This window comes from Hirundo rustica, chromosome 20 (genome assembly GCF_015227805.2).
Source record: "Hirundo rustica isolate bHirRus1 chromosome 20, bHirRus1.pri.v3, whole genome shotgun sequence".
Taxonomy (NCBI): Eukaryota; Metazoa; Chordata; class Aves; order Passeriformes; family Hirundinidae; genus Hirundo; species Hirundo rustica.
The window spans coordinates 1,277,501-1,298,609 of NC_053469.1; the positions used below are offsets into that span (position 1 = coordinate 1,277,501).

The following is a 21,109-nucleotide window of genomic DNA, read 5'->3' on the forward strand; positions in this document are numbered from 1 at the left end:
TGCTAATGATTGCTCTAGGCCTCTTGAAATGTGTAAAATGGGGCTTTTCTGAAAGGCAGGAGGGGCGCTGGAGTAGTCTTGAGATACATTTTTAAATATGAGACTGTTTTAACTTGTTGGCCTGTTTTATAATAGCTTTTAAGAACAAAATACGTATGTGTGTGTTTGTGGTTTTACCTAGCATGAAATCAGTAATTGTTAGTATTATAAGCAACAGTTTTCCAGGGCTGGATTTTCAGCATGACCTCAGAATTTAAACCAGATGAGAACTCTTAGTTTTTCTTTATAAAATGCAGTCACTGTAGATAGAGTATCCTTTCAAAAACAGAGAAATCCTTCTGTATCGCTGTGTTTTCTGGTTTAGGATCCTATTAAAAAGTTAGTAATGAAGTTAATGTTTCGTAGGTGGAATCCTGTTGGGATATTGTAAACACCATCCATGGCAGGTCACCATGTGAATTTTGGCTGTCCACTGTTTTGAAGATTAATCCTGAGATTAACAGCTCTCTTAGGTTAATTTAAAGATGTGGAATTTTGCAGTAAAGATACAAACTTCTATCAGAAATAATACAGCAAATAGCTATTGTATAAATATACAGAAATAGGAAGTAGTAAAACGATCAGTGGAAGGTGTAGGAGGAATTAACACAACCTTGGAAAATGAAGTACATTTTAAAATACTTTTTTCTTTCGAGTAGTGCATCATTTGGTTCCTGACTGTTTTAATCTTTATAGCTCATCTGAAAAGGAAAGGAAAAATGCTGTAGCGATGGTTGCTGTTTGTGAGCTGCTCTCAGTGGTATGATGGCTTGTCTGTAATTTGATGAACTATTGTATGCTCAGTTAATTACTCCAGGAATGACTGAGGTATGCGTGCTTGCAAGCTGGTACTTATGCAGATTGCTACTTCTATTCTGCTGGCAATTTTTCTTTCCGCTGGCATTGAAACAGAGTTTATAACGAAACCAACAATCTTTATACATTTATAGATAAACTATAAAACTTTTATGGCAATCTTTATATAGAAACTAATGGTCTTTCTTGTACAGAGTCGATGAGCATTGTGCAAACATTGCACACAGGGAAAAATAAAAAGCACTTTCTTTGTGTCATTGAGAGTTGTGTGATTGGAGAGTCGTTACACAGTGCTGGCCACTAATGGAGCATAAACCCCCTGTCTTGGAAAGTCTGTGTGCACTGAGGGACCAAGATGCTTGGACAGGGGCGATTATAATCCAATTAGATATTTCTGAATTGCACATAATATTCTGAGCCTAAACTTTTTATCCTACAGGTTGCATACACAGTATGATAAAACCTGTCTTAGGAGAAATTTAAAATAAGAGCTGTCCTTTCAGGAGCAGATGAAGAAGTTGGGTGGGAAAGGCTGAGCAGTTAGTCATTTAGAAAATGTAAAAAAGTGGTTCTGGTGGTTTTTGTCTTTAAGCTGGTGGTTGGAGTAGCTGCAGCACATGATCCTTTCTGGGAAAGAGCTGAGATGGAAATGTTGGGTTTCCCGTTTGTGCATCGTTGATAGCATTAATTGAATGTCTTTCCGCTTATGATAGGTGTCTCAGAAGCCATGGTGCAGGGCAGGAGTGGTAAAAGTGCAGAAAGCAAACAGTAATTAACTGACAATTAATGTTTTGAAGGAGCTCAGGAGGTTGCTTGATTTTAGCCTGAGAGTACCTCAGGTAGTGTTGGGCTAAGGAGTCTGTCTGTGAAAGCCAGGCTAAAAGCCAGTGTCCAGAATTCAGAAGAATTCTGAATAGAAATAGAGGAATAATTGGGTTCAGCTGTGAGGAAGCGTATCCAAGCCACTTTCTAAACCATTTCAGTTCTCTTTCATGAAAAATATGAATCAATATTGGAAGTTTGCTAAACACGATTTGATTTTACTACAGATGATTCAGCGAGTGCAGATATTACTGGCTACAGTTGTATGGCCTTTATTATACAAGAGGTCAGACTAGATGATCATAATGGTCCCTTCTGGTCTTAAAAATCTGTGAATATATGAATAATTTAAAACCTGTCCTGCAAATCCTTATTCGTTGAGGTGGTGGTATTAAAATCCTGTGGGACTGCTTGTGTGAGTAAAGGTTGTGGGATCAGGCCTAGAGTGAGTAATCATTATCACTTTTGTTTAAATTTATTGATAAAGGTATAAAATATTCACTGCAGATAAAGCTGGGTTTCTTTAAAAGGGGAGATGCCTCAGCAGTATTATTCTACTTGGGTTTGGTGAGGCAGTCAGTAGCAAAAACCTGTCTTGTACCAGGTTCCTGAACCATTCCATTTTATACTGGTGCTATTGATCGATTCAGAAACTATTTCCAAATTACTGGTTGGAGACTTGTAATATGTAGAAAGCATCTTTGTTTTGTTTAAGAAGAATATGAAATAACATTCAGGGTCCTGCCAGCGGGAGTTTTGCACGTTCAAGTGCAGCCAGCTCATCTCTCTGCACGTAAAGCTCCTCCTTGCCCTGACTGGTGCTGTTTGCACGGACGGGGACTGGGAAGTGCTGTCCCTTGCAAAGGAGCATTTGTTGGTGATGGATAGATGACACTCATTGGTGTTCACACGCTCAAAGCCTCTCATGTGTCTGGACAGCAGCGTGGAGCTGCTGGCACGTTACCGGGACAAGCTGGACATCGCCCTTGTTAAGCCGGGGAAGGCCAAAGTTCTTTGCTTCGCACTTGGAAATCTTCAGATTCTGAGTTTGGTCATCTTTGGTCATGTCAGCTCTCCTTTCTTCAAGTAAAAAAACCTCTCAGGGCTAATGAATCCTTTTACAGCTCTCAGGTTTCGACCACAATTCTCTCTAACATATTCTCGTATTAGAAAATCTGAAAGTTGTAGAAATGCTGATAAATTTGAAAAGCTTTATCCTCATATAACCTTCAGGTGTCTGAGGTGATCACTGACTCCATCTCATCCCTGCAAAATATGTTAGAAAAGTTCTACTTACCCTGTGGGCAGGAGTGTCCTCATCATACTGATCATTTTAATCTTTGTTCTTTAGGGAATTCTCAAACCGCTGCGATGGGAATACGAGTCTGAGAAACGGGGCCTTGGGAAGTTTCAAAGTTGGTCAGCTGTTGCCCCCTTTGGGATGGTTGTTTGGTTTTGTTACACTTCCTCCCTGCAACAGGCAGCTCTTACCTGGCTGAGGGAGGTGTTTAGTAACATCCTTAGTGGCAGCTTCCAACACATTCCTCAGCAGAGAGGAGCATCTTGGGCACATTGGCACTTGAACGCCGTGACAAGGGGAGCCCAGGGCCTGCAGCAGCTGCTGGTGTTTGATGACGCTGTGACAGCTCATCCTTAGCAGTCAGGTTTCATTTCCAGGTAACAACTCTCAAAGTGTTGCTTTCTTCTAAGTCCACTGGCACTGGTGGGGCTGGTTTCCTCAGTGCTCCTCAGGAATTAGGTGTCTGCTCAGTTGGTGGTTTGGATTCCCAGGCCATAGCTTGCTCCTGCTGAGGCTGTCACTGATGGGGATTTATGGTATGAAATGACAAAGGGAATTCAGGATTCTCTTTGGTAACCAGTGCAGGAAGAAATTGAAGTCTAGTGTTAATCTCTCACAGCTTTTAATGCTTTGAGATTCCCTAAAAGACCTTTTCAGTGAAATTACTTAGTTTTGCAGTGCGAGATGGTAGAATTTCTGTAATATGGAAACGGCAGAAATGTGATTCCAGAGACCTCCTGTGCACAGAGGCAGAGGTTGGTGACCAGTCCTTACCTTGTCCTCTTAAACACAAAATTCTGCTCTTGGCTTTAAAATGTTCCAACATTGCCAATTTCTGCACATCCTTTTTCCTGAGCAAGAGATGGGAGTTGATTTTTCATGATATTTAGTTTGTTGAATTAAGTTTATTTGTTTCTTTTTTTTTTTTTTTTCCCTGGCTGTTTGTTGATAACATTCTAGGGATTCATTTTTCCTTTAATTCAGTTTCCCATCTATTGTGCCTGGATCTGGCAGAAGTGTACATGAAAATTTGCACCCAGCTAGAAGCGACTGCAATCTTTAAAAAAGTTGAAACTGTTTGTGGGTTTTTTCCCTACCTTATGAAAAATTAATCTCCTGTTGGGACTGAACTACAGTGCAGATTTATAAAGGTGTAACGTAGTCACGTGGGCAGGATTTGCTTTGGGTTTTAATTTTGGTTTGGAGCTCTGGCCCTTCTCTTTTAACATATTCTATTTGTGAGAATGAATTCCTGTGGTTTGCATTATCTGACGGTAGCAAAGATCAGCTCTGGTTGCACGTGTGACTGCAAATCCACTTGGAGCAGTGCTGTCACGACAGTCTCCTGTGATGGTGAAGTTTGTATTGGGTGAGCAGAGCTCTCTTTGGGGCTCTGTGGCAGACGGTGCTTGCGTTTCCTTGCCTGTGTTTTGGGGAGGCTGCACAGTGGCTGGGGCAGTGGTGATTAGCAAAGCCTGCTCCTGCCCAGTTATGTAAACAGAGCATTGCTTTCCTGCACGCCTTGTTAACTCTCCGCTGCAGACCTTTATCGGGGCTTCTTCAATAATTTGTTTAAACTATGCAGTACAGATTCCTTATTTTAGCACTAAGACTTACAAAGGCTTCTTTTAGCAGCCTTTAATTTCGTACTTATGTATGTGACATAGCCTGTGGCTGTGATCTCTGCTGTGAATCTGCGGTTGTTTTGGGATGAAAGCAGAAGGCAGCTGGAAACTCAGTAGCTACATCTAGCTGTCTACCTAGAGAAGGCCTTGATTTCAAGTTTATCTAAACAAGCTCGACTAATCCCAACTATCTGGGGGGATCCACTGTCAAAACAAGCAGCATGGCCCTAAGGCAAACACAACCATACAGAAATGAAGGCTGGGACTTCCAATACTCCGATGACTGCATACTGGAGGCTTTTTTTCCTGAAAAGAGAGTAAGAGAGGTACAATTTGCATAATGCCTTTTCATCAGGAACTTTTGGAAAGCTGACAGAGGTCCAGCTTATAGCGCTGTAGCCACAATACAGAGTCTATAGGAGAATCCTTGAATGACCTGACCATATTGAAAGAAAAAATGAAAGCATCGAAGTATAGCCAAGTGAGTGTGGAAAAGAGGGCTGGTGCATTGTCTAACATCTGCTCTACTTCTCGTTAGTTTTGTTCTTCGGTATTCTATGTGGACTTTGGAGAAACCTAAGACAGCCTAACATGAATCCTATAATCTTCCTTCTGAATATTTATGTAGTGTGCCAGCCTCTAAGCTGTCCTTTGCATCTTCCTACTTCCCCCTCATTTTCATGCTCTCAAATGAGGCCAACATTTCAAAAGCTAAATAAATGTTTGTGAATGTTTATAAAAGATTTGCATAAATTTGTCCTTGTTTGACAAAGATCACTTTTTTCTTATGCCAGTTCTGAAATATTTTAAAGGTTTCAGTGCTTGTCTTGACAACAAAGTCCTGCCTCAGAGAACAATGATTGCTGATTAAGTGGGTATGTGCTTGGAGCTGAATAGAGCGATGGAGGCGACGGCTGAAAGGGCCACTCATCTTAAGCCAGAATTATAATATTTAACAAATGCTCACCCAAAGATAGATTTGAATCTTTGGTTTTGGTGCAGAGTACCTGGGCAACTGACTTAGGGGCTGAGCAGGATGTGATTATTTTTTCACAGCTAATAGTTCTCACCTCATTTCTGCTAAATCTGCAGTGAAAATACTCCTCGGTTTTAGTCATTAAATGTTTAAAATACATTTAATTGAATCAGTGTTCCAGCTCTCTGCTATTGACACTTCTTACCTTTACCAATTGATCACTGTTTATGCACATAATTGGAGCTGATTTTTTAAATGCCTGTTAGTATAATTTTTCAATTCTTTGTGATTTAAGACTGGAACAATTATTCGACAGTTCAACAGCAGCTGTAGATTTTTTTTTTTTAAGCTAAAATCTATTTCTCTTGGAATGAAACTAAATCTCTGCTTTTACTGAAGGGATTTTAAAACATTTGTTGAGGAGATCTCTTTGAAAAACTGCTTAAATATTTAGTTCAGCTTTACTTTCAGATTTTTTTTGCTACTGGAGAAAAGTAATAGTTGTTCCTGTTCTTTTGTTCTATGAGTTGAGAGGTTGAAGTTGTCATTAAGGCAAAAACTAGAGCTACTTCTCTGACACAGTTTTTATCACATCTGCTAGGCCTGTGTCCCAGGAGGAGCTGAGCAGAGCGCAGAATTCAGCACAGGCCCATTATCTGCTGCTTTTGCGTGTGTTGTAAAAGGAGTGAGACCTCGGGGAGGCTTGGAGCCTCCTCCCGTGTAATGTCCAAATCAGATTTGAAGGGCTGGTGGCAGGAGAGCTTTGGCCTTGGGGTGTGAATTCTAAGAAACAGAGTCACAATTAGGTTTAAAAAATTCAGGGATTTGGAGCTTTATCTTGAAATATGTTTTTAGTAATGCAAGGAGAAAAGTTGCCCATCTGTGCACATGTTTTGTACGTTTAAAATATTTAAATGCTAGCAGGCCTCAATATGCTTAGGAAATGTTATTTATGTCCTGCTCTTCCTGTTTCCAGGGTTGTGGATATGAGTGTTGGGGTTTTGTTTGTTTTGTTTGTTTGTTTAAAAGGCGTTTTCCTGAGAACAATCAGTTGCCCTCAGTGCAATGATGTTATTTTTGATGGCCCTGTCCCCCTGCTGACCCTCAGACAGGGGCAGGCGACTCTGCGAGAAAAACCCTCCCCTACCTCAAGCTTTAGAACTGCTCAGAAAGAGCTGATGGATTTCTGGAACACAGAACAAATGGGTAATCCAGCGCTGTAAAGTTGTATTGGAATACCAGTAGAATTAGAAAAGTAGAGATAAAACGAAATTCAGGCAATTTAAAGTCATTCTATTCAGCAAATTATGTCCAGATATTTTTGGACGTAGAACGTTCTTTAAAAGAACCAATGAAAATAATTTCTTAAAATATTTAGTACATTAGAAAATTCAGTAATTCTCAGTACTGATATGAGGTGTAAAAAGATTTTATTGCAGAATCAATGCAATATGAAATTTGACATAAATATTTTAAACAAGTAATGATTTTTTAAAAAGAATCTGTGTTGGACCAGTTTTCTCAAAATGAGAAAAACCTTTAGAACTTACAGAAATTTGGGGTTTAAGGTTATTGTTTGCTTTTTTGAATTCTTAAACCTGTTGTTCCCTTGCAGTGGATCATTTAATTAATCATTAGCGTAAAATTATGCAAATAGATGAATTAAATATAAAGGCAGTTTACAATTCTGTGGGTCTAGGAGAGATTAATTGACAACCCCAATTTAATTGGATAATATTTTGCCTCAGTTAATGTCGTAGCACTTTTAAATGCTATATTAACGTTTGTGTAGTGTTTAAATTTGCTGCTTCTGAGGAGCCATAAAGTCAGCAGTAGTTTCTCGCTGCTCGGGTGGGATGCTGTTCATTCCCTGTGCTCAGCAGGCTGGGTGCACTTCTCTCCTGGGCCCTCCTTGTTCTCCAGTTTCTCCTCCATCCTTGCTCAGCCTCTTGGTGTCCCTGGAAGGCTCTTGGTGTCCCTCCAGGGCAGAGGGAGCGTTTCAGGCTGGTTTTTTGGCTGCAGATGGCCTTTCAGGCTGGGTCAGAGGAGAAGTGTTTGTGTTCCCACCCTCTCCTCGTAGCGTTTCGTTTGCAGCTGTACTTTGCCTCTGGTGTAAGGGCAAGGAAATGAAACATCAATCCACGCTTTTCATCACAGAGTCATCTCTTCTCCATGGAAAGCTCCTCTCACTGCCCTGCTCCATTCTCTTGTAGCATGTATTTGGGGTCTTGGTTCCTTCCTTTCCCCTCCCCTCCAGGATCCACAGCTAAAGGCTCAGTCCCTGCTCTGGGTGGTCCTTCCGATTTCACCTAGGTTTTCCTCAGGTTTTCCATGACAAGTTCCCAACCCGTTGGTTTGTGTGGTGTTGTTCCCCTGCTCTGACTCACGTTCCTATGTAAGTATCATACCTTGATCATTCAGCGTTTTTCACAGGTCTCCTGGTGTTTCAATTCCTTTTCTATCCAACTTCTCCCTACAGTTCTTGTTCCCCTTTGCATCTCTGGCGTCTCGTGCATCTTTCCAGGTGCAAATACTTTGCAGCAGACCCTTCTCTAGCCCAGCCATTTGCACATCATTTATCAGTTTTATTTAATTGCAGCTACACGTGGGGTATTTGTTAGTGATGTTCATTTGAGCAGAAGCGAAGCAGCCCACCGTATTCAAGAGAATCTGAAGTTGTTCTGTTGATTTGGAAGTGGGAGCATATGATGAAGGGTTTAAAAATAAAAAAGACTTCAGCTACAGCTTGCATATTAAATTCACAAGTGAATGTGCACATTTTTTCAGCATTGTTGAGCTTTCTTCGCTGTTTGGTTGCAACAGAGAGTTGTTTTGGGAGCGAGCCCGGTGTGTATTGTGTGTATTTCCCAGCCTGGCTTTCCACGTCTGTCCCGTGTGCGTAGGAGAGCCTGGCAGAGCCCGCCTCACCTTCCGAGGTGGCTGTGCCACAGAAGGGCTGAGCGCAGTGCTCCTGCCTCATTTATCCTGAGAACTCTGCTACCGAATCCAAACTTAATCAATGAGCTCTGCGTTGTCTCCGATAAGTTATGTACTGCCTCTATCGATTGGGAAGGATTTTAGAAAGCCCATGTGGGGTTTCTAATGTCAGCAGTGTTTTGATTATGAAAAGAGTTGGAACCTTGGGACGGGGAGCCAGGTGGTGCCTGCGCTGCAGCCCCCGGTGCCGCGGCCGCGCCGGCTCCCGCGGGACGCGCTTCGTGCCCTGCACTTCGGCTCTGGCGACTGCCTGCTGGAGATGCACTTTTTGCTCATTAAAACGTTAAAAATCAAACTGCATGTAAAAAGATTTGTGAAAATATAAACGTGGGGATTGATCCAGAAGACTGGCGTGGGGTCCCCCGGAGACCCCGGCGGCAGCTCCCGGGTAATTTACGTTCATCAGCTGCCTGTCCTGGATTGCTGGGGGGTGCTGCTCTTCTCTTTAGGGGCTTTTGCTTTACAGGCATTTATGCAGCTTTTCCTTTAGGAAAATAGCCATAAGGGAATAAAACAAGAAAACAGACTATTGATACTTCCTCTGTGTTTCATGGGGATTAAAAAAAAAAAAAGAAAAAGAAAAAGAAAAATATTTTAAGATGTTGACATGGGGCGATTTTAGGATTTGTTTTGTTTTTGTCTGAAATCATAAAGAAATGAAGAATTTTCTAGGTCATAAGTAATAACCCACCTACAGAGGTTGTGAATGATGTAGGTATTGCTTAGCTTTCAAAGTGAGGAGTATTTAAAGAATTTTTTTAAAAAGCAGCATTATATTTAGAGTGACGAGCTTGCAACTTGGGCAAAAATGGATAGTTCTCCATTAATTGTTTTTCTTACGTGCAAAAGATCAGCAGTTTTGCTAATTAAAAACTAATACTAGATAGGGTATTTATATTCTTTTGTTAGTTACCATTGAAAAATAAGTCTGCAGTTAACCTGTGCTAGTCTCAGTTTCTTTGGTTGTGAATCCAGCCAGATAAGAATTGGTGTATAATGAGTGGCAAATTATGTCCAATGACATTGCAAAACCCAGATAATAATATCACTGTAAAATCTTTCTTTGAAAGAGAAGGCAAGTGAGAGCAGTACAGAGCCAAGATACGGCCTGTTTACGTGAACATTTCCTTTGCTGCATTTAGGAAGCTGTAAATATCCAGGAACAAGTGCAGAGTAAGTTCTGAGTAATGCACTTCTCCAGTGACACAATGCTGATGGGATGCTGAATATTTTATTATGTCAATGGTTTTACTCGAATAACAGGAGTTATTCAAATCATCAAAATAATGGAGAGAATATATTCTGCCATTTTGAGGTGACTGATGGCTTTAACTTCTAACACTATTTTATTTCAGAATTTTACATATCTGTATGATTTTATTTCTGAAAAAATAAATAAAGTCATTATTTATTGGAGGATAATGTGTATTGATAAGGCCAGTAAAGATACAGACACTTTGTTCTCCTGATATTATAATTTCACAATTTTAGAATTCTTTCATGGTTTTTATTTTGTTTGTTTGTTTGTTTGTTGGCATTTTGCACTGTAAGTTTTCAGTTGTGGCAAAGCACCACTGTGTAACAGTTAAAATTTGTCCAGATGCAGTTTTTGTGCCTGAGCAATTGGAGTTGTTCAGCTTGTGAAAGTCAATGAGATTCTGCACCGGGGGAACCAGATCACATTAATGAGACCTTTACTATCAAGACATTATTTTGTATCAAAATAGAGATTTCTGCAGAGTTTACTCTGCAATCTGCATAGCTCCTTTCCAAGTTTCCTGCTGCAATTCAAAGGAGGAGACGTCTTTGCTCTACATGGCATTCTTCAATAGAACCTTTCTTGTTCTCTAAAAACAGGAGGTTGTTAAATAATCTATCAATAAACTGTCAAGAAGTCAAAGTTTCCATATCTGTTTTTGCCTGAAATCCTCAGAACTTGCCACGTTTTAGTTGTCAAGAAACCTCCAAAGAAGAGTGTGAGCAGTTGAGCCTGAAAGCACGGCTCAGGATGGGCTGAGCTTGTTTGAATTATGCAGGAGGAACTTGTTCCTGCAAGGGAGTCAATATGTTTTGTGCTTCACTGGAGAGGTTATTAGATTGATGGAGTTTATTTGGGAATGATGGCATTTGGCTTAGAAATAAATGAAGCGAGAAGCATCTATTTAGTTATTGATGATAATTTATTGCTATTGGTCAGCAAAGTGTTGATTTTATCAGAGGGTTTGTTGTTTGTTCAGGGTTCAGAAAGCAGAAATAGAATTTACACTTCAGGACCTGAAATACTGAAGGAGAATGAGCAATGAATTGGCTATAGGAGAGATCTGCAAACTGACAGACCCTTATGGTGTCTTGTGGGTTGCAGAACTCAGATTTTGAAGATCTAATGGTTTGCTTTTGTCTATGAACAAAACTGTTTTGGGACTAACATGTTTCTGGTTTTGCCTCTTTAGTGACTGTATTTTTTTAATGTCGTAAAATTGAAAATTATTGATTTATCTGCTGATCCCATTTTCATATTCATCCCTTTCTTTACTATCATGCTTAAACGCTTTTCTGTTTGTGGTGCTGTTTTGCAACTTCTAGAAGGTGCTTTGTAGGTTAAACAATCCGTATCAATTTTAATACACGTTATTCGAATCAGTCTTTTAACTCTGAGATTTCCTTTCTAATAGCGGTAGGCAACATTAAACATTCCTGCTAGGAGACCTCTTGGCTTCCTCTTTTGTTATTTATCTGGCTGATGTTAGGAAGCATTGTGTAACCCCCCAGCCCCGTTCCTAGGTAACAGTGCAGAGCTGTGCCAGCAGCAGTGGTCCTGCCAGGCCAGGCCCATGTGGTTTGGTGTTATTCACTGCCATCCATATGGTCAGGGTAGGGACTGTCCCCAGAGAGGTGTTAACACTCAACAACCCAACCTCCTCCTCCTCTGTGGAGAATTGCTGGATGGCTCCTGCTGCCTGCCCATGTGTGAATCTTGATTAATTTTTCATTTTTAATGAAGTTTGATCATGTTTATTATTTCACGTGATTGACTGCCTGGTACTACTTCCATGTAATTGATAAAGCCCATATTTCTTCATCTGTCTCTTATTTCTTCAGGGCAAAGTTGTGAAATTGTGTGATGTGGTTAATATTAGATTTATTGGTCCCCATAGATGTATAAATTATCTCTCTTTTTTTTTCTCTCTCTCTCTACAGGAAGTTCTACAGACTCTGACCAAGTTTTGTTTCCCCTTCTATGTGGACAGGTATTGTTAGCTTTTCAAACTTTACAAGAAAATAAGCTTGTCAATAAAACCCCTGTAGAAAATAAAAGCCATACCATTCATAGTGTTCTGTCTGTGTGACTGGGACTTAAAGCACCTGAGTGCAAATTATAGTCTCAGAATCACTTTTTCCTGGGGTTTTTATGGGCACCATGAAACAAAAAGAAGTTTAGAAGTTGGAGTTGTTTGGTGGCAGCACTGTGAGGGCGTTTTGTTTTATTCTGCACAGTGCTTGGATGGAAAATGCCTGGGTAGGAATTGTAAAATATGCATATTAATATCAAAGCTTTGTCTGCTTGTGCATTTTATTTCTTAATTGCCGAAATTTGGGTGGAACAATTAATGAAATTCTTTACACTTAAAGGCCTCTTGATGTTGCTGGAATGTTGGTGCTTTTCTTGACAGCTACTTAAGCTGACTTTCTGGTGTGGGGGGGAAATTGTAAAGTGGATGTGAGAACATCTGACAATATTTACTTCCTGTAATTTAGGAAACTGTAGAACTTTTTTAGTTTTGCATTTACTGTGAGTTATTCTTGATAGTTTCATGAAAAGAACTACAACTGAAATTTTGAAAGGCTGCATTCATTTCATTTAATTTCATTTCTCTGAGTGCTCATTTAATCTCTGAGCATCGCTTACTTGGTCAGAATGACTTGTCTTCATCAGCTCAGAACCAACGGTTTGGGTTGAGGGAATCAACCTTTATTGTGATTAAACTGCTGCAAGTCTTTTTCTCATTTTAGAGTTTGGAATCCCTGTTTTACTGCTCATCCTTTTCATTTCCTAAGGGGTGGAAGCAGGGAGATACTCATATATTTTTCTCATGTATTTGTTTCTACTAAAAATATTTACGCTTTCTGTGTGTAGATTTATTGTACCTAAGGGTTTTGTTTGTTTTGTTGTTTTTGGTTTTCCTCAGCAATATAACATTTTGAAAGATAGAACACTGAAAACCCATATGGGGTGCAAATGAGAACATAATGAAAAGTGATTCCCATTTCTGGATCCACTTGTTTGTCTGAATATCACAGACTGTCACTGAAAGACTGCAAGCCAACCAGTTTGAACATAAAGGAGACACTGTCACCAAGAACATACTTAATAATTTCAGATGGAGAATGGACTTCCCACACTGCAGGAGGCAGCGGCAGCTGAGGGAGATGCTTGTGCTGCTTCTCTCCTGGATGTAAAAACACGTGGTGGTGGCACTGAGGTTCTGGCTCTCAGACTCTCTGGCACAGACTCCATTCTTTCCACATTGACTCTGTTCATGTCTTGTGGCCACTGGTCAGAGCCCAGGGACAGCTTGGCCCTTCCTTCAGGCAACGGACCAAGAGCTTTCTGCTGCTGTGGTGGTGGAATGAGGCAAATGAGGGTCAGCAGTGGGACAGGGCCATACAAAATAACATCATTGCATTGAGGGTTCTCCAGCTGCAGGAGTGCAGAGCTGCTCCTTGGTCCTGCTCCCTGCCAGCACTGTGTTAGTCAGTGCTGGGGACATTTTATGGAAATCACTCCTCCCCTCTCCCCTTTCCTCAGCCCTAACTTCTGTCTGCCCTGGTAGAGATGAGATTTATGCTGCTTCCATCCCGTGAGGCTCTGGATAGACCTTCTGCCCGTTTGAAAGCAGAGCTGTGAATCTGAAGGCTTGATACTAAAATCTTAGGAAGAACACTTTATGTTTGGAAGTTTATCCTTCCCTGTGAAAACTGGCACCGAAACTTGGGCAAGACCTGTTTGGTTTCTCCAGGTCACGTGAATGCAGGACTCTTTAGGTTTGCTCTGGAGGAACTCACCAGCTTGTCTGAGTTGTTTAATAAACAAGCTTCTCCCTGCTGCTAATGAAACATGTTTTTTCCCCCATTCCATAATTTTAATTGTCAGTTCGAGTGCTATTTCTCACACACACTCTGCTCTCAACCTTGTTAAAATTAAGCATATAATCCCCTTTTAAAACACCATACTAAAATCACCATAGTAACATTACATCCAAGCTTTGCAGATAAAACACACCACCGGTGAGGGATTTTTGGGCATCCCCAGCAGCTCAGTGTGGTTTATGGAAGTAGTTGCTCTGTTGACATTTAGATTTCAGGAGGATGATAGTACTTACACTGGCTAATTCTCAGACTACTGGAATGCTTTAAATATCTTTGTGTTCATCTTCATCACCGTGTGTTTTTCCTTCCTGTTTGGAATCCACTGACGGATTCTTCTTTCTGAGCTGGACAGTGACATCTTTCCCATTTGGATTCAGCTTTTATTTCTGCAAGTCTGTTTTTCCTTTGTTTCCTCTAGGCACTGAGTGTGTACTCTCCCACAAAAAATTTGTTTTTGCATGTGGCATAATAAAAGAGAATATTTTAAAGCCTGTGACTGTTAGTTAAATGGCCTTGAATTTACCAGGGTATTTCTTGCAGTTGGTAGGAGTGACTTGTAAAGCAGCATGTCAGTGCAAGTCAGATTTCTCAGTTCTGAGAAAACCTAAAAAAACCCTAGAACATGACCTGAAATAAGTCTTAATATTCTATAATTAGAAATATTTTGGGTTATATGAAAGAACATGGGGTTGGTCGCTGGTTGATAGTCAGAACCATTTTCTTTTAAGGATAAACTCATTATTAGTATCCTCCCACACTTAAAAAATGGGAAGATAAAAACCACAACACCCCCCTCCTCCCTCATCAAGCATATTTAAGGTTCTGGAGGGTGCATACTTTTTAGTTACGTTCTCAAAAAAGCTCTGCTGAAAGAGGAAATGCTAGAGGTTCAATGACTTGGACATGATACTTGACACAGAGTTAGCTCAGCAGTAATTTTTCTCTCCTGCTCTCTGTTTCCAGCCATGCCATTAACCAAGTTGGGCAGAACTTCACGTTTGTGCTCACAGACATTGACAGCAAGCAGAGGTTTGGGTTCTGTCGCTTATCTTCGGGGGCCAAGAGCTGCTTCTGTATCTTAAGGTAGGTCTGTGGTTTGGCTTCTGGCTGCCTGCAGGAGCAGCATTTGGCTTTGCAGTTACGCTGCAATTACCGCTTCCAGCTGCTCAGAATTGTTTCGCTATCTGGTACTCTAAGTCACTGCTCTTCTGCACAAGTGGTGCAAAATCCCTTGCACTTGGAGTTCCTCTGTAGATAACTGTATTTGTTTGTAGTCAACGTTCTGGAGTTAACAGCGTGGAAAAAAAGTCTCTTTGCAGTAATTTGATATGACATAGCATGATGGCAGCTGTTATCTTTAGCTGTCACAGCTGATCTTGTTAAGACATTTTGTGGATGTTTGTACATGCAAGTATTATTAACAAAACATCTGTTGGTAACTGAGAGAATGTCACTGATGCTCTCCACAGCCCCAAAGTTTGTATGTGTGAGCTTTCCTCTGTCCAGTTGAGGGTTTTGTGAAGTTTGGCATAATAAAGACTGTCAGTGGAAGCTGGAACTATGCATTTCACAGAAAATGGGCCAAGAGGTTCTATCAGAGCAGTTTTTGATAACCTCCCACAGCCATGTTGGAATACAGTCCAGAATTTTTTATTTACATTTGCCTCAGGAAATGATGCCAGTAAAATCAATTTTGATATCTACCAGTATTTTAGTTCCATTAAGAATTTCCGTGGATTAAAGATTTTCGTAGGGCGAATGGAAATGAAAATCTGATTTTCATTTGTTTTGTTTTAAACAAATTTAAGAATTGCCTGTCTTCTACTTTCTGCTTTCTATGTGTTCACAAGGAATTGGAAGTTTAGCCCAGGTAAAGCCAGCACAGTGACTGAGGACAGCCAGGGAGGGGACAGCACCGTGGGGCTGAGGCCTCAAATGAGGACAGTGCTCTGTGAGAGCAGCTGGACACGTGTGTCAGGGCCATCCCTGGCTGGCTTTGCACGGGACACAACCAGGGTGAGGACAGAGGGACTGTGTTTGTCTGTGTGGGGCCCTGAGAGTGGGACCCTGGGTGTGTCTGAGAGCATGTGCCCCTCTGCAGCGTTCCAGGGGGGACATTGCAAAATACACGGCCTCCTCTCCTCGCAGGGGGCTGCACACAGCAATGCCGTGGAGTGGGAGTGCAATATGTGGAGAAATCGCTGTGAGATCTACCCAAATTCCTAAGGAATTGGGAGGGAGGCAGAGTGGCAGGTGTTTGCTCAGAATCTCCCGTTGCGTCTGTGCTGTAGCAGACACTTCAGTGTCGTTAGCCCTGCAGTCCAGCAGCAGGGACTGCATCCTGCAGGCAGGAAGGTGTTTCCCAGCTCTTCCCTCAGAGCTGCTCCCCTCTGCAGTGGGGTGCTGATTCCCTCAGTCTCATGAGGGCAGTGTCTGCTTACAGAGGGCAACTTTGCCTGATTAATGTCAAATTAAAGGAGAAACCCGGTTTTAAAAAGAAAATCTGAATGAGGAATAGTCTTGGTCCCTTCTTGATCCCTCCTGGATAAGAGTTCTTTGCTGTCAGCTCCCTTATGTTGAGTGAGTGCCAAGAAGAAATGGTGGAGTTCTGTTGTAGTTAAATGCCTTCTGCTTCAACTCATAACCAAAAAAAACCAACCACAATGGATGAATATGAATTGGGACTCCTCACTTCCTTCCTGTCGCTTCTTTCTCCTGTGTGCTGATGAGAAAAAACCAAAAATCATCATTAATGCAAGTTCATGCAAGTTCTAGAGGTTAATAGACAGTGTAAATCAGCAATATATGAAATCACTTCCTCCATTCCCAGGACTGCAGCTCCCATTATTGATGAGAATTTTCCCAGTGTCCTTTATGTAATAAAGGATGGTGCATGGTGAATGGAGAAAACATGCTGAGAACATGGGAGAACGACAAGTAAAAGCAAACGGGGATGAAAAGAATGTTTGTTTAATTGTTTTTAAGTTACAGATTGGATGACAGCAAGCTTCAAGTATTCCTTGCTATGCTCAGCAACAGTATAAGAACTAAGCTATGGTGTTTATTACTAAAGATGATATTCCCAGGTTTATCAGGGATTTTATGATTCTGGCCATGGTAAAATGGTTTGGAGGTGGAAAATCATCACATGTTTAGATTAGTTATTGAAGAGGAATAGCAGGTAAAAAAAATTCTTTTCACTCAGAGAGTGCTTAAAAAAATCTCTGCAATGCTCTGGAAGCGAAGTTGGAAGCTGACCCAGTACTCAAGGGCCAGCACTCAGGGTCTGAACTCGAGCTTTGAAGTGACCCAGAGGCTTTTCCCTGTGCATGCAGAGCACAGTGAGGCGCCTCTTGGAGTTCAGCAGCAGTGGGGTTATCCTGTGGCCAGCAGAGAGGCAATTCCATTTGGCAGGGAACGGCTTTGACTGTTTCAACCAATGCTGCTTAGAAACCTGCTTTGGAGGCGGTTACCACAGCGTTCCTCCCGCTGTAGTATCTCACACAGAGTGATGAACTCTCTGATAACCTGAAACCTGTTTTTCCGGGTCCTTGCCCGGGTCTTTGCCGCTCTTCTCCGGGTTCCTCTTCCCTGCCCCGCCTTTGTCTGCGGCGCTGGAGCGGCGGCGCCCGGCTGGGTCACCCCGGGCGGCTGCGCTGCGGCCGCCGCGCCAGCAGAGGGCGCGCGGGGGCGCAGGTGCGGCCCAGGTGAGGGACAGGCACCGGGTGTGGGACAGGGGCAAGGGCCGCGTGAGGGAGAGGGACCGGGTGTGGGAATGAGTCCGGGTGAGGGAGAGGGACCGGGTGTGGGACAGGGGCAAGGGCCGCGTGAGGGAGAGGGACCGGGTGTGGGACAGGGGCAAGGGCCGCGTGAGGGAGAGGGACCGGGTGTGGGAATGAGTCCGGGTGAGGGGCAGGGACCGGGTGTGGGAATGAGTCCGGGTGAGGGACAGGGACCGGGTGTGGGAATGAGTCCGGGTGAGGGGCAGGGACCGGGTGTGGGAATGAGTCCGGGTGAGGGACAGGGACCGGGTGTGGGAATGAGTCCGGGTGAGGGGCAGGGACCGGGTGTGGGAATGAGTCCGCGTGAGGGACAGGGACCGGGTGTGGGAATGAGTCCGGGTGAGGGGCAGGGACCGGGTGTGGGAATGAGTCCGGGTGAGGGACAGGGACCGGGTGTGGGAATGAGTCCGGGTGAGGGACAGGGACCGGGTGTGGGAATGAGTCCGGGTGAGGGACAGGGACCGGGTGTGGGAATGAGTCCGGGTGAGGGACAGGGACCGGGTGTGGGAATGAGTCCAGGTGAGGGACAGGGACCGGGTGTGGGAATGAGTCCGGGTGAGGGACAGGAACCGGGTGTGGGACAGGGGCAAGGGCCGCGTGAGGGACAGGGACCGGGTGTGGGAATGAGTCCAGGTGTGGGAAAGGAACCGGGTGTGGGAATGAGTCCAGGTGAGGGAGAGGGACCGGGTGTGGGACGGGGACCGGGTGTGGGAATGAGTCCGGGTGAGGGAGTGGGACCGGGTGTGGGAATGAGTCCGGGTGTGGGACAGGGACCGGGTGTGGGAATGAGTCCAGGTGAGGGACAGGGACCGGGTGTGGGACAGGGGCAAGGGCCGCGTGAGGGAGAGGGACCGGGTGTGGGAATGAGTCCGGGTGAGGGACAGGGACCGGGTGTGGGAATGAGTCCGGGTGTGGGAAAGGAACCGGGTGTGGGAATGAGTCCAGGTGAGGGAGTGGGACCGGGTGTGGGAATGAGTCCAGGTGAGGGGCAGGGACCGGGTGTGGGAATGAGTCCAGGTGAGGGACAGGGACCGGGTGTGGGAATGAGTCCAGGTGAGGGGCAGGGACCGGGTGTGGGAATGAGTCCAGGTGAGGGGCAGGGACCGGGTGTGGGAATGAGTCCAGGTGAGGGGCAGGGACCGGGTGTCGGAATGAGTCCAGGTGAGGGACAGGGACCGGGTGTGGGACAGGGGCAAGGGCCGCGTGAGGGACAGGGACCGGGTGTGGGAATGAGTCCGGGTGAGGGACAGGGACCGGGTGTGGGACAGGGAGAGTCCAGGTGAGGGAGAGGGACCGGGTGTGGGAATGAGTCCAGGTGAGGGAAAGGAACCGGGTGTGGGAATGAGTCCGGGTGTGGGGCAGGGACCGGGTGTGGGAATGAGTCCGGGTGTGGGGCAGGGACCGGGTGTGGGAATGAGTCCAGGTGAGGGACAGGGACCGGGTGTGGGAATGAGTCCAGGTGAGGGAGAGGGACCGGGTGTGGGACGGGGCAAGGGCCGCGTGAGGGAGAGGGACCGGGTGTGGGAATGAGTCCAGGTGAGGGAAAGGGCCAAGGGCCACGTGAGGGAGAGGGACCGGGTGAGGGACAGGGACGAGGTGTGGGAAAGGGACTGGGTGCAGGAATGAGTCCAGGTGTGGGACTGAGCCCAGCTGAGAGACTGAGCCCAGGTGAGGGGCTGAGCCCAGGTGAGTTCTTGTGGCACACACCCACATCTCCCAGGGAAATTGGAATTCCAGACTACCTTTTTCAATGATATGTGGTACAAAACTTAAAATGTGCTTTTGAATTATTTTACAGTAGAGTAAGAGCTGTTGTCCAGTCATCAAATTCTGTGTTCTAATTTGGGAATTTCACACCCAAATGCCTTTTCTTTCTAAGACTTTATTTAAGGATGTGTGATAAATCCTAATAGCTGTACATTAAGAGGCTGAATTTTTATTGTTTCACTCTAGTTTTCATCAGATTTCACGTGGGCTTTTGAGGGAGAAAAGTGTAGGTAGTTCGGGCTTTAGTGAAGAGCTCTGGTCTTTTATTTAAAAAGAAAACAAAAGCAAACTGAAATGTGTGTAGTTTTGCTTTGGTTCACAAACTTCCTGGGCAAAGTTACCGGTTTGCAAAGGTCCCGTGTGCAACTGAATTTTACTGAATTTGAAGTTTTTGTTGGGTTATTCAGGTTTTGTACCCAAACTGAAATAATTCTTTTGAAGTGAAATGCAGAAACATTTGTGTGGAAATCCCTCTTGGCCAAAATAGCTGAGCTCTGCACCACTCTTCTTCTAAGATAAAAGAAATGAATCCATAATAGTTTGTGACAGATGGCAGAAAATGTAACTAACTGAATGTGATTCTGTATGGAGTTATTTGAGGTTTTTGGTGTGATTTGTTGCGAGTTCCTCTCCTCCCCCCTTTCCTTCCCTTTGATTGCAGTCTTTGTCCATTTATTCTTAGGACAGAATAAGATTTCTGAGCAGGGGCCTCTCTTGTGGTGCAAAGTGAGAATTGTTTTTAATTGAGCAGAAACATGTGGAAGGATCAGGAATATCTCAAGGGATTACAGAAAAATTCCAAATTTGTACTACTTACAGCTTGTGTTTAGAGCGGGGTCTGCTGGGAATAAATGTTAGTTAGTGTGACCTGTGACCTTAAAAACTGTTGACATGGATTTCAGCCAGAAACTGGCCACAGAACTCCTTTGTTAGGCTCATTCATAGCTCCTTGAAAACTCCAGTCAGTGAAAGTTGCCAGCTCAAATCTAAGGAAAGCAGAGCCCTTTTTTCCCTTTTTTTTTTTTTTTTCCCATGCTTTGGAAACAGTGGCCGCCCCTTAACCAGCAAGACTTCTTTAATAGGGCTGCAGGGCCGGGCCCTGATTGGAACTGACAGCTTCCTGGCCCAGGCGTGCCAACTGGCAGGGCCCTGAGCCATGGGACAGACAGACACACAGACAGACAGACACACAGGCAGCACCGGGCTGTGCTGTGCTGCACTGCCCCGCCCAGAGCCCCGGGCAGCGCCCACAGCCCCAGCACCGGCTTGAGAGGGACTGACCCCATAACCCTGCTGGGAGAGAGACGGACCCCATAACCCTGCTGGGAGAGAGACGGACCCCATAACCCTGCTGGGAGAGAGACGGACCCCATAACCCTGCTGGGAGAGAGACGGACCCCATAACCCTGCTGGGAGAGAGACGGACCCCATAACCCAGCTGGGAGAGAGACGGACCCCATAACCCTGCTGGGAGAGAGACGGACCCCATAACCCTGCTGGGGGAGGGACCAGCCCCATAACCCTGCTGGGAGAGAGACGGACCCCATAACCCTGCTGGGGGAGGGACCAACCCCATAACCCTGCTGGGAGAGAGACGGACCCCATAACCCAGCTGGGAGAGAGACGGACCCCATAACCCAGCTGGGAGAGAGACCAGCCCCATAACCCAGCTGGGAGAGAGACGGACCCCATAACCCTGCTGGGAGAGGGACCAGCCCCATAACCCTGCTGGGAGAGAGACGGACCCCATAACCCTGCTGGGAGAGGGACCAGCCCCATAACCCTGCTGGGAGAGAGACGGACCCCATAACCCTGCTGGGAGAGAGACCAGCCCCAT

At 44.3% G+C, this 21,109-nt stretch overlaps 1 protein-coding gene across 9 annotated transcripts in view; it reads left to right on the forward strand.

Annotated features, from left to right (window-relative positions):
• DENND1A (DENN domain containing 1A) overlaps positions 1-21,109 on the forward strand; it is a 151,685-nt gene that overhangs the window by 33,210 nt on the left and 97,366 nt on the right. For all 9 annotated transcript variants that reach the window (XM_040083552.1, XM_058423172.1, XM_058423173.1 and 6 more), the window contains exons 4-5: positions 11,774-11,823; positions 14,687-14,806. In XM_040083552.1, coding sequence (XP_039939486.1) covers positions 11,774-11,823; positions 14,687-14,806 — 170 coding nt within the window. The remainder of the gene's footprint in view (positions 1-11,773; positions 11,824-14,686; positions 14,807-21,109) is intronic.